The sequence below is a fragment of the Suricata suricatta genome, chromosome 5, assembly GCF_006229205.1.
Source record: "Suricata suricatta isolate VVHF042 chromosome 5, meerkat_22Aug2017_6uvM2_HiC, whole genome shotgun sequence".
Classification (NCBI taxonomy): Eukaryota; Metazoa; Chordata; class Mammalia; order Carnivora; family Herpestidae; genus Suricata; species Suricata suricatta.
Window position 1 is genome coordinate 153,178,576 of NC_043704.1, and position 15,475 is coordinate 153,194,050.

Here is a 15,475-nt window from a genome sequence, read left to right on the forward strand (position 1 = left end):
TCAGGGGGTGCTCCTGCTCAGAGGGGTGCTCCTGCTCAGGGGGATGCTCCTACTCAGACGGGGTGCTCCTGCTCAGAGGGGTGCTCCTGCTCAGGGGGATGCTCCTACTCAGACGGGGTGCTCCTGCTCAGAGGGGTGCTCCTGCTGAGGGGGTGCTCCTGCTCGGGGGGGTGCTCCTGCTCAGGGGGGTGCTCCTGCTCGGACGAGGCTGCAGAGAGGGGAGGGGACAGGGCCAGCCTCACGAAGTGGCCGTGGCCCCCATGGGGACGGGCCCCTGTGCTGCCCTCAGCTTTCCTTGACCCTCACCACGCTCTTCAGCATGCTCATCATGTGCACCATCCTGACCAACTGCGTGTTCATGGCCCAGCACGACCCTCCGCCCTGGACCAAGTATGTCGAGTGAGTATCAGTGAGGACTCCCTAGCCGGCCCCTCTCCCCCTTCTTCCCGTCCTGCGCTGTGGCCCCTGAAGTCATGCAGAAGTCGCCTGAGGGGCTTGCCCATCCGGAGGGTCCTTGGCCCTGCCCCTTCCTCCCATGGCCCCCACTGGTCCTGCCAGCCCCTCGCCCTGAGGTAGCGGCCAGGGGAGGACGCCCTCCGGTGAGCAAAATGGAGCGTCCTTCCTGACGCACCCGCGGGGACTGAGCAGCTGGAGACAGTCTCGGAGCCAAAATGCCAAAAACTTAGCGAGCACTTAGCCTGTGCCAGGCCCTGCCTTAGAAGGATAAGCCCCGTGTCCTTTGACCCTCTGAGCCACTGCCCCTCTTTGACAGAAGACGAGGCTAGGAATTGGTGACGTTCAGCGTGGCCAGGGGGTGTGTCAGCCGGGCAAGGCCCAGCACTGTCCCCACCTCAGGACTGTCTCTGCGGCCTCCTGCGGCCCTTTGCGCAGCTCCTGAGAGCTGCTTCCAGTCCTTTCTTCTCAATGGAAGTCCCTTACCCTTTACACCTTTTAAAGAGGCCTAATAGGCCCTTGGGGGCACTTGGTGCCTGTTTTCAGGGAGCTGACAGAGTGCTGGGGAAGCCTGTCATAGCGAAGCGACGTGCCCCGTGGCTCGCTGGGCTCACCCAGGACCCACAGCACCCCAGTGCCATTGGCACAGGGTGGCCAGCTCCCATTCCAGTGTGTGGGCCACAGTCCCGGCATTTGGGCATTGGGAGTCTCCAGCCCTGGGCACCGGGGCCTCAGCCCCTTTCCCAGCCCAGCCCAGACAGCTGTGCCCACCTCCCTGTCGGAAGCTGAGGATGGACGGTGCCCCTGTCTCTGGCCATGGAGGAGCCACGAGCAAGGGTGGGGAGCGACATGATCCGAGTGTCCTCACAGGGCAGACCCAGCGGCCACCATATGCCCTGTGAGGTTCGCAGCCCCCAGGCCTGGGGTGAGGACAGAAGTCGAGGGTCTCCTTTGGCCAGGACAACCAAGAGGGAAAGGGGAAGGTTCCGACGGGCCGCGGCAGGCACCCAGCACGCCGAAGGAGCCCGTGTGAGGATGTACAGGTGGTCCAGTGTGGGGGACAAACCCGCTCACCGGCGCCAGGCCTGGGTCAGGGGTCCCCCTAGGAGAGGGGCCGTACGGGGCTGGCGGCAGGCGTGTGAGGGGCCCGGCGCTCTCTCTGCCCAGGTACACCTTCACCGCCATCTACACCTTCGAGTCTCTGGTCAAGATCCTGGCTCGAGGCTTCTGCCTGCACGCATTCACCTTCCTGCGGGACCCGTGGAACTGGCTGGACTTCAGTGTGATTGTCATGGCGTAAGTATCTCGCCCTCGCGCCGCCCTGGGCCTCGCCGGGCCCCACGAGGGTCGGAGGCACCCTCCCTGCCCCGGGCCGCCAGCCCCCTCACCCCTACTCTGGTGCCACCCACCGCCCGCCTCACTGCTGGGGCAGGAGGAGGACAGGGCAGAGGCCCCGGCCCAGCCCGCTGGACCATGCGGCCAGGCGTGGGGCTCATCTGCCGCTCCGTGGCAGCCCAGTGCTCCAGGGACGTCTTTAAGATGCGGGCCTCGCATTCTCTGCCCTTTCTGAGAAGGGAAACCAACGTTACAGCCCCAAACCTCCCAGCCACTGTGAACAATGACCTGATTCCAAGGTGATTAAGAATGAATCAGCAGGAAGGAGGAGGAGCCTGGAGCAGTGAGCGGGCGCCCCCAGGCCCCACGGTGCATGGCCCCCTCCACTCAGAGACTCCACACTTGGCACATCCTAAGGCACCCGGTCACTGACATCCAACGGGTCCTCACGCCGGCCTGAGAGGTACCGCGGATGGGGTTCCTTGCACCCATTTTACAGATGGGAAAACAGATGCCAAGGACATACGAGGAGCCTCCAGAAAGTGAATGTGAACATCCCTGGCCTTGCTGCCACGCAGGCTGGGGCCCTGCTCGGCTGTCCAGAGAGAGACCCCGCGGAGGCCATGCCGAGGGCTTCCACGCGGGATGTGTCGGCAATGGATGCTGCATTCCGGGGGTGGGTGGCTAACTCCTGTGCAGGGGTCACGGCCAGGGCTCGGTCATCAAGCCCTTCCTGAACGCCTGCTGTGCACACAGAACCCAGCAGGCCTGGGCACCGGCCCTGGCAGGAAGCGGAGCCTCTGCTCCCAGCTGATGGAAAGACAGTGTTGGCCTAGGTGCTTTCAAAGGTTCAGTTCAGCGCCCACTTCTGGGACCCTCAGAGCCCCCGAACTGACCCGTTCATGGCGAGGTCAGCTCCACCCCGGTGGTGCATAGCCCTTCTGTCAGCTCGGCCGTGCTGTGGCGGGGAGGGGAGAGCGGGCATCCAGGCCCTGCTGATGGGGCGCTTTCCAGCCGGAGAGTTTGCTGGTGAGAAAATGCCGCAGGCCCTGTGTTTCTAGGTGCATTGCTTGCAAACTGACTCCAGCTTGCCTGTTTACAGGTGGGGGCACTGAGGCCCAGACAGATGCTGCCCCCTGCCCAAAGCCAGTGTAGACCTACGCATGGGCAGAGCTGTAAGAAAGAGTGGAGTAGGGGAGCAGGCAGGAGAGAGGGCACAGCCGTGCAACTCTGCAGGCCATCGTGTGAGCCCCGGGTGGCGGGAGCCACGGCCAGTGAGAGCAGGGAGTGATGTGATCTAAGCTACGTTAAAAAACATTTTTTAATGTTTATTTTATTTTTGAGAGAGAGAGACAGACAGACAGAGTGCAAGCAGAGGAGGGGCAGAGAGAGAGGGAGACACAGAACACGAAGCGGGCTCCAGGCTCTGAGCTGTCAGCACAGAGCCCAACGTGGGGCTCGAACCTGCGAACCGTGAGATCATGACCTGAGCTGAAAAGTCAGACTCTTGACTGACTGAGCCCCCCGGGCGCTCCTGAACTACATCTTACAAGTTCACCCGGAAGCTGGGGGCCTGTTTTAGTAGCTGGGAAAGAGATGGTGGCTGGGACCAGGGTTCAAGTGGAGGGGCTGAGGGACACGGTCAGATTCATGGTCAGACATTCATGGTCAGATGGAAGAGCTTTGAGGGCCGAAGGGAGAGCCCGAGGTGGTTTGGCTTGGGCAGCTGTGGGGGCAGGGTTACCGTTTGTTAAAATGGTGGGCCAAGGGAGGAGCTGGCTGAGGGAGGGAGGAATCAAGAGTCCAGGTAGGAACGCATTAAGTTTAAAAGCATCCGGAGGTAGATGTGGAGCAGGCCCCTGGCTATTGCAGGCCGGAGAGCAGGAAGGCGGTCCGAGGTGGAGTGTATATTTAGAAGCCATCAGGGTGCAGATGAGACTTGCAGCTGGGAGGCCAGATGAATCATCTCGAGTGAGAGTGGCTGGGGACGGGTCGGCACCTGGGGACTGTCCCGTTGGACGCTGCAGTGTCTCGAGGTCAAGAAAGAAGGGGTGAGCCTGGAGGGCACCGCCGGGGAGGGTGGAGGAGAGCGTGGGCACAGGACTGCCCTGAAAGCCCGCTGAGGACCGCGACTCCACTTGAAGGACACCCTGAGAAGCCTGGGGAAGGGGCGATCCAAGGCAGGCGCCACCGCGGTCCCCGACGTGACGCCACAGATGGCTGAGACGGCCTTGACAGCCTTGACCAGCGGAGTGAGGGACACACAGCTGATTAGACAGGGCTCCAGAGAGAGTGGGCACGTGTGGACAGCCAGGTGTGGGGCCAGCTGCACAGAGGACCGAAACGGGGTGCTGGCCGGGGCCAGGGAGGCGAGCAGAGGGGCACGATTAAGGGACAAAGATGTCATGGTTAGCACTGGGCGTGATTCTCGGGAGAAGGGCAGCTGAGGGGGGGTGTGGGGATGAGTTGCAGGAGCAAAGCCCTCACGATGTCCCAAGGCCGGGACCCGGGTCCCAGCTGGAGTGGAGCACGGGCCTGAAGAGCGGGGAAGGCGGCATTTCAGATGGACAGGAGAGTCCGTGATGAGACAGGAGGAGGCTCTCCTGATTGCTTCTATTTTCTCCACGGCGAGAACCGGGATCATCAGCTGAGAACGCAGAGCGGGGAGGGACGTCTGCGCTCCGAGGAGAGAGGGAGCCCTCCCCACGCGGAGCTGGGACGTGGCGCTGACTTGGGAAGGATCGCCGTGCCAGGCGCGGGCTCCCGGGTGCCCTTCGTGCCTCACCGAGACCGGCCCGCCTGCACTCTGCTCCGGGGCCGGCGGTGACAGAGCAGGACGCAGCCTCAGAGGCCAGCAGACTGCTTCCAAGTTCCCGGCATCTCACAGAAATGGCAGTCACAGCCCCCGGGACCTGATGGGCCCGCTGGGGCGTCCCCTTTCTGCCCTGGGCTGGGCTCTGCCATGGGAAACAGGGATGCTGCGGTGATGGCTGAAACGCATCCTGCCGTAGCCAGAGCCGTTCAGTAACGCGGGGCGCCTGGGGTCATCGGAGGAGCTGGGGCGGCAGACATGCTGGGGTCACGGAGACTCCCACCGCCCGTCGCGCGGATGGGGCGCTGAGGCTCGGGGAGAGCCGGCCGCTCACCCCGAATTACAGAGTGAATCAGCAGCAGCGCGAGAACCAGAACCAGATCTCCTTCCCGGGAGGCTCCGAGGTCTGGCGTTTCCGGCCAGGTTCCACCTGCTCCTCTCTCTCTCAGGGTAGAGGTGGTGGGCAGGGCCAGGTTACCAGGAAGCCTGCCAGGCACCCCCCCCGCCCCCCCGCAGGCCAGGGTTCTCCCTGGGGCCCCTCCCGCCTGGGCATCACCTGCGGTTAGCACAGCCTCCCATCTCCTGGGGTTGTTATGGAAACCGGACCTGGAGGGGAAGGGAGGCAGGGCAGAGAGGAGAGGGTGGGCTGTCCCTCTGCCCAGTGGAGGGGGGTGCATGATAGGAGGGCTACACGGGAAGATGGGGGTGGAGCAGGCAGAGGGTGAGGGGCGGCCCCTTCTCCTGGCTCCTCAGCTTCCTAAAGGGCTTCCCCCTGCCCTAGGGCTGGGGGCACGGATGGAATCCTCACCCACCACCCTCTGCTCCTTCAGGGCCCATGACCCGCCACCCCAGCTGTCCACCCCTGCCCAGCAGCGTGGCCAGAGCAGGAAGGATGAGGGGCTGGGGGTAGTGCGATGGCGGCCACATGGGGCCACTGCCAGATACAGGGTCTCTCACGGCGCATCTCCGGGTCCCAAGAGAGGCCTCGTCAGAGGCCTAGGGCCCTCTCGTGGGCAGCAGCCAGGCCAAAGGAGCCAGAGCACGTAAAAGGGGCAGCAGCCCCTGTGCTGTAGACGGGCCCACCCAGCCCTGCGCCTCACCTTCCAGACTTCTCAGGCCGGCTGGCACACGTGTCCCAACTTCACACACACGGCCGCAGCCCCACTCCCGTCCTCAGCCGCCGGGCCGGGCTCGCAGGCCGCCGGGAGGGGGCACCCGCGTTGGGATCTTGGCTTCTCTATGCTCAGCACCAGCTGCTGAGGAGGCAGGCAATGAATGGAGGGCGAGCCTGAGGGTGTGGGGACGCTGGGACAGGCAGAGACGGGTGCAAGCTGTAGACAGACAGGTCTTCGCTGGGGATGCGAGGGGACACGCGGGATCCGTACGGGACCAGAGGGGACACGCGGGATCTGTATGGGACCAGAGGGGACACGCAGGATCTGTATGGGACCAGAGGGGACACGCAAGGACAGCTGGCTCTCTGTGAGCTGCACAGCGCCCCACTCCCCCCTGTGACCGGAGGAGACAGCCCTGAGACCAGGGTCCTGAGCGTGAAGAGCGGCTGTCCCAGGCCACGATGCTTGTCCAGCAGCAGGAAATGGGGCCCAGGGCCACCAGCAGGCTGCCGTTCCATGTGACGGCGCCATCAGCGGTGTTCTAAACCGGACAGTCCTGTGGCAGCACCACATCGGGCTGGAAAGTCCAGGCCTGAGCGGAGAATGTGGGGCAGCGGTTTGGGATCTGAGTCATCACAGAGAGTGGAATAGCTGTTACAAGTAAAGAGGGAGCGTGGGCCACATTAACGGGTGTAAATGGGCCAGAACAAGGGAGGTGACTTCGACTCCCCATCGGAAGTTGGTGCTGCAGCTGAAAGATTTACAAGCTGAAGTGACTCCAGGGAAGGGAAGAGACACCGCACCCCAGAAAGGATCTGGTGCCTCCAGAAGGAAATGTCTGCTGAGTGCCCCGCTCTGGAGGGACGAGACGACGTGAGGAGGGAGCAGGCATGGTCCACGGGGCCCCATGAAGACGGAAGGGCCTTATGAGTGAGCATGGAGGAAGCCGGTATGAGCTTGGTGTCCGAGCTGGACCGGGCAGGACCCGGCTGGGCCGGGATTCGAGCACACGGCCTGCCGTCCTGCCCTGCAGATGCCCGCGTCTCAGAGGCAGATCTGGGAGCTCGGACCGGGTGGCCGCTCAGTCACGCTGCAGCGTCAGCCCGCCCCCGGCACTCCCCCAGCCTCCCTGGGCTGACGTCCTGGTCCGGTGGTGCTCAGACACCAGGTCAGACACACTCGGTTAGAAATCGGACATCCTGCATCCGCCGTCTTTGTTAAACACAAGACACCTTCGCTTAAATGTCAGATCCCCTGGATGTGAAATCTTTGGTTAAATATCACAAGTCACTTGCCGTGGTCCCAGTGCTCCTGGCCATTCGCCGTCCATGCACCTCTTGGACATCCTGGTCACATGGCCCATCCATGCGTGTCCTCACACCCTGCTTGGGCAGTCCCCGGCCCCCCAGAGACTGCCCCCCCCTCCTGTGCCTGTGAAGACCGGGGTGGATGACTGTCCGAGTTGTGGGTGGGAGCACCCACGGCACTCAGCCCTGCGGAGCGTCCCTGGGGCCCGAGCACACCTAGAAGGCTGCTTACTGCTGAGGTGGCTCCTCCTGTGCAGACCTGCGGTCATCCTTGGGGGTCTCCCCGGGTCTCGGGGTGCAGCCTCGCTTCCGTGATGATCCCAGCCAGGACCTGGGGGCCCCACGGATCAAGGCAGCCGGGTGCAAGGTGATCACAGATCACATAAGATGCCGAACAAAACCAGGACCGGAGACATGGCTCCTCTGTCCCCAGGCTGACACCTGGAGAACGGCCTCCCGCTCCACCCTGCTGGGTCCTCAGCCCCAGGCCCTGCCGTGTGGTTTCGTGTCCGCGTCCCCCGTGGCATGGACAGCGAGGCAGGGTAGTTGCCTCCTGGGGCCGGTTACGGGACCGTCACGGAGAGCCGCCTCCTGCGTGGGCACCCTCGAGCCCCTCCCCGAGGTCCGGCGTCGGGAGGGTCGAGATGAGGAGAGCCTGAGGGAGGCCCGGGCGGAGGCAGCCCCCGCTGCGGGAGGGGGAGGAGGGAGCGGGCGGGTCGGGGAGGGCCAGCTGAGGTGCTGCTTTGTAATTCCCAATAACTGTGGTTTGATTCTGCAGGTATGTATCAGAAAATATAAAACTAGGCAATTTGTCGGCTCTGCGAACTTTCAGAGTCCTGAGGGCTCTAAAAACTATTTCAGTTATTCCAGGTAAGCCCCGGCTCGCCTCTCGGAGCTCAGCTGCAAGTGACTCTCTCTCTGTCTCCCCTCCCCACCCCCAACCGTGTGTCTCCTCCTGGCGTGTTGTCACTGTCTCGTGTGTGACTTTCCCTTGTTACAGATACACCACTGAATTTGTGGACCTGGGCAATGTCTCGGCCTTACGTACCTTCCGAGTCCTCCGGGCCCTGAAAACTATATCAGTCATTTCAGGTGAAAACCAGGTTAAACGCCAAGGCTGAGGGACACGCAGCGGCCTTCCTGGCCACCTGGGAGCCAAGGCGACCAATGGGAAGGCCCGTCTGAACGTGCCTGTCACCAGAGTACCTTTCCCGGAGCTCGGGTGTGGGGGCGGCGGCGGCAGGCACGGCTGTGCCCTCCAAGCCCCACGAAGGTCTTCGGGGCTACCTGCCCCTCCTTCGTGGGCACCCAGGGGGCACACAGCACCCAGGCAGGTCCTGGATTGAGCCCAAATTCTTCCCAAGATAGCGATGTCCTTCCCAAACTGAACTCAGCACCCTGAATAGCTAAGAGCTTGCGTATGAAGTGCTTTTGCCTGAAGCATCATCCTCCAATAAGGAAACCAAAACCTTGGGCTTGAGGGAAACCACACGCACACACACCTCTGAACACACACACGCACACACGCACGCACGCACACACAGCAGAAAGGGAAACCTCGGGGCTGAGTGCCCGGTGCCCGTGTTGTGCCCCCTCTGGTGACATGTAGCCGCCGCCGCCACTCTCTGTGGGACAGAGTGTACTCTGTGGACTGGTGCCGTCCAGCCTTGGCGTCTAACAGCCCTCGCTGCATGGCGCGGTAGAGGTTTAGCAAACCGTGCATGAGAGCCTCGGAGAAATTCTCCTTGACAGATGTTGGCAACCGTCCCCGGGAAATCTAAGCCCGACGGCCTCTGGGGAAAGCCCGTCCACCCCGTCTGTCCAGGAAAGTGCTCGAAAGGCTGATGATGAACCTCACAGCACAGAGGGCAGTCCCCAGACGTTCCCTCAGAGCCTTTCCCGGGCGCAGCCTCCGTCAGAACTGGAGAAGGCACTCGGTTCAAGAAGGCAGCTAGAAGACAGGTTGGATGCCCCTGATCTGGGGGGATCAGAGCTGGGGGTACAAGTAGGTGAACCCGATGGCCGCATCCACTGCTGATTTGGAAAGCCCTGTGTGGCTGCGGCTGCCCCCGGGGAGGCAGGGGGCTCAGATTCTCGCCTGGTGGGGTTAATAAGAGGACCCCCACTTGTGCTGGGGTCGACCCGGCCTCTGAGCCCCGCGGGAGGCCCGCGAGGGGCCGGGGCTCCTGCTAAGACTGGCCGCAGGTGAGGCGGCCCGGCCCGGTGCACGCAGCGCCCCCACCGAGGCACTGTCACTGACCTCGGCGCACACCTCCGTGTCGGAAGCCTCGGGGCCTGTCCTCTAGGGTCCCAGCCACAGCCTCACGTCACACACCCACGAGATTCTAGAAGCACACTCACCACAGCTGTTGAGGAAAGGCATGTTCCGGCCTGTTTTAAGACACAGGCTAGCAGAGGACAATGGTTCTCAGTCCTGGGGACATGGAGGAGCCTGCCGACCCCAACCCAGCCCCGCCAGACCCTTCAAAGCTGCCGGCAGCCCAGCGCGGCAGCAGGCAGCAGACTCCGAAAGTGGTCATTAGGGAAATGCTGGGGTCAACCTTCTGGAAGTCTCCCTGGAGGAGGTGTCCCCTGGGCTGAGGCTTAAAGAGCCTTGGCCCTCTCCAGACCTCAGTCCCTCTCCCACAACATGGGAATGAAATGAGAACGGTTGGGGCCCTTGGCCCAGCCTGTTAGAACCTCAGTGACAGGAGCTTCCCAGCAGAGCCCGGGGACCCTTCCCTTCCTGGCTCTTCAGAAAGAATTCCATTGCTTCATGGGACGCATTCTTGCTGGAAGGAAATCTGTCATCAATATGAGAACTATTTAAAGAACTGGATTCTGTGCTCACCAACTGGACACCGCGTCCACAGACCAGGAGGTGCTGTACTGGACCTTGGACGGGCTGCTCTAGGCCAAAGATATCTTAGCCTAACGGTTGAGGTAGGGTTCACTTCGGGTGTACTGGCTTCCGCCCACCACCTCTTGCTCTGTGCCCCCCTCTTCCCAACATATAGGCAGGCAGGGTCTCCAGGCCTGGTGAGCAGAACCAGAATGTGCCCGCTGCGGGGTCTGCTAGAGATGAGGGGTGCTGGGTGACAGGACGGGCCCTACCCCTGCCACTCCAGGCCCAGACCACAAGGTCCGCGCCTGCCCAGGGCGGTTGCCAGCATCTGCCAGGATGATCTCCACAGAGCACACCCAGCGCCTCCGGGCCCTGGCAGGCAGCAGGTTCAGGGCACAGGGGGAGGGCTTCCCCTCCCCCTCTCCTGTATGCCCCCCGCTGCCTCCCTGCTCGAAGGCATGGGCACAGCAGCTGTGGGCACGGCCACCACGGGTGCTCCTAACACATTAACCAGCTGGACGGTGGATGGATGGATGGATGGACGGATGGGTGGATGTTGCTTAATCTGAGATCTGGCCGCTTTGGCACGGGGTGGGGAGTGGGGGCGGGAGGCGGGGCCCTGCTGCTGGCAGATAAGCCCCTCGCTCCTGACGCTCTGCTCGAACTTGCCGTAGGACAGCGGCTCAGTGTCAGACCAAAGGCGTCTACACATGCTTCTCTGTCACCTCGCTGTGTGGTGCTGACTTCTGCAGGGAGCTGGGCTGTGCAACTAACCCCTCACATCTTTGGGGGAATGGGATGGATGGGGAGGGGTCCCAGAGGGACAGGGTATAGGAGGGAAATGCAAATTAAGCTAGCCCTTTCCCTGCCCCTGAACCTTTCCCATAGGTGGGGCCCTGGCCAGGACAGACCCCTAGGATATGACCCACCAAGACCTTGCCAGACTCCTCACAGCCCCCGTCTGCCATGCACGCACCACATTCCTGTCCCAGGACTGGCCTGTGTGTCTCCATCTCAAGGATCAGGGGTGATGCCCTTCCTTTGCCCTGGAATGGGCCTGGATCTCAGTGTCCTTCCCACCGGTCACATTTACAGGACGAGGCCTGGCCTACCTCGGGACCTGCCAGATGGGGACAGGCTCTAGTGTTTTCTTCCTCAAGAAACCAGCAGGTCCCACACCCATTCCATATATGGGGCTAGTGGAGAGCAGAGACCTGGGCCCTTCTGAGAATATAAGGCCGGACTGGACTTCTGCCCTAAGAGAATCGGGACAGGAGCTCAGTGATGGAGGAAAGGGGGCTTTGGGTCTGGAAAGCCTGGAATAGGCATCCTCCACCTGCCCCCGCCTCCGATTGCCCCCTGGCCCAGCACCCCCGAAGGCCCCGTCCCCTCTCACAAGGGCGGGGAGCATGGTGCCTGAGGGTGACCCCCGTGCGTTCCTGCCACCCCCAGGCCTGAAGACCATCGTGGGGGCCCTGATCCAGTCCGTGAAGAAGCTGGCCGACGTGATGGTCCTCACGGTCTTCTGCCTCAGCGTCTTCGCCCTCATTGGTCTGCAGCTCTTCATGGGCAACCTGAGACACAAGTGCGTCCGCAACTTCACGATGCTCAACGGCACCAACGGCTCGGTGGAGGCCGACGGCCTGGTGTGGGCGTCCCTGGACCTCTACCTCAACCACTCAGGTGCAGGCATGCTCTGCGGCCCGGGGGGCTCTGGGAGGCCGCACAGGCCCGGCCAGAGGGCAGGCCTCCCCGCAGGGCCGCTCAAGCCCCGCCTGATCTCCCCGGGGCCCAGAGGTGTGCTCAGGGGACCGCCGCCCCCGCCCCACAGGGCTGCAGGAGTGGACGGGGCAGGGACGGGGAGCGGGCTTTGGGCTCGATGGCCAGATGCTTGAGGAGCACGTGGGAGGGAGGCAGCTGGAGAGGCGGACAAGGGATGGCAGCAGCTGGAGGTGGGCCTGACCCTGGAGAGTTGAGAATGGGGCGGAGACCGGCCTGCCGAGAGAGAGAGAGAGAGAGAGAGAGAGAGAGAGAGAGAGAGAGAGAGAGAGAGAGAGAGAGAGAGAGAGAGAGGGAGAGAGGGAGAGAGAGAGAGAGGGAGAGAGAGAGGGAGGAGAGAGGGCAGGGGTCAGCTGGAGAGAGTGGGGTGCCGAGGCCCCACCTGCCTACAGGGGAGGTTTTGGCCGGCTGCAGTGGTCCTTGCCAGGATGTTAATCCCGTACACGTGCCCCCCAGAACCCGAGAGAGGGGGGAGCAAACTCCACGATCGCACAGTCCGTGCACGCCCCTCCTGTCGCTTCGCTGCTACGTGGTTTTCTGTTCTCAGGGCCGATGGCCAGTGCCGTCCTAACCAGTGCCGTCAGCCTCCATCAAGGGCAGACGCTGGTGCGAGGTCCCCGAGGGGCTTTCCGGAGTTAGGGCCTCTTCCGGACACCAGGAGTCCACTTGGGGAAAAGGAACAGACAAAAGCCCAGTGACTCAATTTGCTTAGGATTCAGCTGGGGCCGCACAGCAGTGGTTCTCAGACTTCTGTGTGTCCCAGTGACCTGGGGGGTTCCGGAAAACAGGCACCGCCGGGCCCCAGCCCCACGCTCCTGAGTCAGCAGGCCGGCCCCGCGCTCAGGAAGTTGCCTTTCTAATTGATGCCCCGCCGGTCGGGGCACTTGGAGAACCGCTGCGGAAAGCGGAGGTGGGTGGCGATGGGGGACAGATGGTGTCCGACCAGACGGTGCTGTTGCCTCGGGGAATGTAGAAGGCATCACTTCACCACCTGTGCACAGAGAAATAGGACCAGACAGGGGCGCCGGGTGGCTTGGACGGTTGAGCATCTGACTCTTGATCTCAGCTCAGGTCTTGACCTTGGGTTCGTGAGTCCAGGCCCTGAGTCAGGCTCTGCATTGGGTGTGGAGCCTAGTAAAAAAAAAAAAAAAAAAAAAGTGGCCCAGGAGCCTGCCAAGACCATGCAGTGACCCAGTAGCCCAGCTCTGCCCAGACCCCTGGCTCCTGGCGCAGGGCCTCTCTTGGCCTTGCTTGTCCCCCCGAGTGGGGCAGGGCAGGGTACGGAAGACCCTCCCTGCGGGCACTTCCTGGCTCTTCTGGGCCTGTGGGGACAACCGGCAGCTGAACGTCTGAGGAGGAGCAAGAAGCAGCTGGAAGTGCCCCAGGCCTGGCCAGGCAGAGGGTGGGGCGAAGGGCAGGGGCAGAGGCGAGACCACCGGCCGTGTCTCCACCTCCCCAGAACCCTGGGTGCCAAGTGAGAAGCCCAGGAGCCTGGGCCACACATGCCTTCACCCTCCGGTGTTTCTCTTCCAGAAAATTACTTGCTGAAGAACGGCACCTCCGATGTGCTGCTGTGTGGAAACAGCTCCGACGCCGGGTACGTGGTGTCCCTTCCCCGGAAGGGGTGAGGGAGGGGAGAGAGAGCCAGGGGAGAGGCAGTGTCCCCCGGTGCTTTCTCAACAGACTGTGCTTTGAATTTACCCTCTTGACCCCAGGCCCGCCCGTAGTCTGGTCCCTGCCAGACCCCTGGTGACCTGACCCCCCTCCCCCCCGCAGGGAAGACCCCTATAAGAGGATTTAAAAGAGGCAGGGGGCTCAGATCTGCAGGAGGGCGAACAGGGCCTGCAGTGCCTCCCACCAGCCCAACCCTGGTTCCATTCCTTTCCAGAAGCCCCCCAGGGCCACTCCCCCTCCCCCACACCCAGTCTTTACTCCCTCCCTGCCCATCTGCCCACTGGGTCAGGAGCCAGCTACCCCCAACAGCCTAGACTCTCCTCCACGGCAAGCAGAGCCCACACCTACAGGCTGAGGGTGGTGCCCGGAGATGCCCAGTAACCTCGTGCGGCTCCCGGGGCCCTGGGCATCCGGGGTCTGGGTCAGCGTGACTGCACCACGGTTGTTAGAAGGGACACACAGGCTTGCTGGTTGAGGGCAGGGCTTTGTGGTGCTGCGGTCTAGACGTCTCTCAGTAGGAAGTTCCAGCCCTTTCTGTCACTAAAGAGATGGTCTGGACATTAGCAAGGCGCAGAGGCCCCTTGGCGGTGCCCTCCCACTTGCGGGGCCGCCTCCCCCACCTCTGTCTCCCACAAGCATGCAACCAGCCCAGCGGCCCCTCTTGGGGAGAGAGGCTGTCCCATCCAGCCCTGGGGACCACCGGCGTGCCCCACCATGCCTGCGTGTGCAGCCCTGCAAACCGGCACGTTCTCCAGACGTGGCCAGGCCCAGCCCGCCCACCCCAGAATCATCCCTCAGCCCCGCCGCCTGGCCTCTGCCCCGGGCTCCAAGCTGCTCGGCCACACCTCCCGCCCTCCCCCTGTGTGCCCTGCTCTGTGCCCAGCGCCCTGTGGGGTAAGCGGCCAGCGGAGGAGACTTGTGCGCCAGCCCTCGGCACCTCCGTGAGAGGGGAGGAAACGGAGAGCAGCAGGGATGGCGTGCTGGGTGGGCAGGAGGGAGCTGGGTTTAGGCCTCTCTGAATACAGACCGGTCGGGAAAGGGGAGACGGTGCCCCGGGCGGAAGGCTCGCACGAGAAGTCCCGCTGTCGGGCCCAGCAGTGCGGCTCTAAGTTGGTGCAGCTGGGCCCCGTGAAGCAGGGGGACCAGTGCTGGCCGGGGGCAGGGCCCCTCGCAGCGTGGGGCAGTCTGCGTGTCTGACCGCAGGACGTGCCCCGAGGGCTACCGGTGCCTGAAGGCCGGAGAGAACCCTGACCATGGCTACACCAGCTTCGACTCATTCGCCTGGGCCTTCCTCGCACTCTTCCGCCTGATGACGCAGGACTGCTGGGAGCGCCTCTACCAGCAGGTGCGTGGGCACGTCTCGGACCAGGGCACAGGGACAATTGGATCTGAGTGGGGGCACACAGCAAGCAGAGAAACTTCATGCTGGTGACCAGGTGCCCGTCCCTCCACACGGGATCCTCTGTGCTCTGAGGGGACGTGTCTTCACCCTGCTGGTGGAATGACCCCTCTGGACGCGGCGCTTCCTCTGTTGACCGGAACATTCCACCGCCCCGTGTGGGCGGGCCCTATCCCCCGAATGGAGGTCATTCTCTGTAGTAGAATACGCTCGGTTCCCTCCTGGGCTGTGGCCACTGGAACAGACCGGACAACCTGGACTTCCATGACCATGACCCAGCAGGGGTCCCAGCGAAGATAACCTCTCTCCCCTTGCTCCCTCAGACCCTGAGGTCTGCAGGGAAGATCTACATGATTTTCTTCATGCTGGTCATCTTCCTGGGCTCCTTCTACCTGGTGAACCTGATCCTGGCTGTGGTGGCCATGGCCTACGAGGAGCAGAACCAAGCCACCATCGCTGAGACTGAGGAGAAGGAAAAGCGCTTCCAGGAGGCCATGGAGATGCTCAAGAAGGAGCATGAGGTGGGTCAGCAGTGCAGCCACGGGCCCTCCAGACCGCCCCCGCCTGATTGTGGGTGCCTGTGGGCACATCTACCAGGCGAAGCTGGGGCCCGGGTGCGCGGTGCCTGCCGGGCGATGCTGGTGTCTGAGAGTATGATGCATGCTGGGTAAAGCTGGTGCCTGTGGACATGGCGCCTGCTGAATAAAGCCGGTGCCTGTAGGCGCGGTGCATGCTGGGAAACGCTGGTTCCTGTAG

At 63.0% G+C, this 15,475-nt stretch overlaps 1 protein-coding gene across 1 annotated transcript in view; it reads left to right on the forward strand.

The window, feature by feature from the left end:
* The window catches only part of SCN5A (sodium voltage-gated channel alpha subunit 5), an 86,476-nt gene that overhangs the window by 20,515 nt on the left and 50,486 nt on the right, over nt 1-15,475 (forward strand). Inside the window, exons 4-10 of the mRNA XM_029940546.1 lie at nt 310-399; nt 1,621-1,749; nt 8,023-8,114; nt 11,320-11,550; nt 13,180-13,243; nt 14,524-14,665; nt 15,043-15,240. Coding sequence (XP_029796406.1) covers nt 310-399; nt 1,621-1,749; nt 8,023-8,114; nt 11,320-11,550; nt 13,180-13,243; nt 14,524-14,665; nt 15,043-15,240 — 946 coding nt within the window. The remainder of the gene's footprint in view (nt 1-309; nt 400-1,620; nt 1,750-8,022; nt 8,115-11,319; nt 11,551-13,179; nt 13,244-14,523; nt 14,666-15,042; nt 15,241-15,475) is intronic.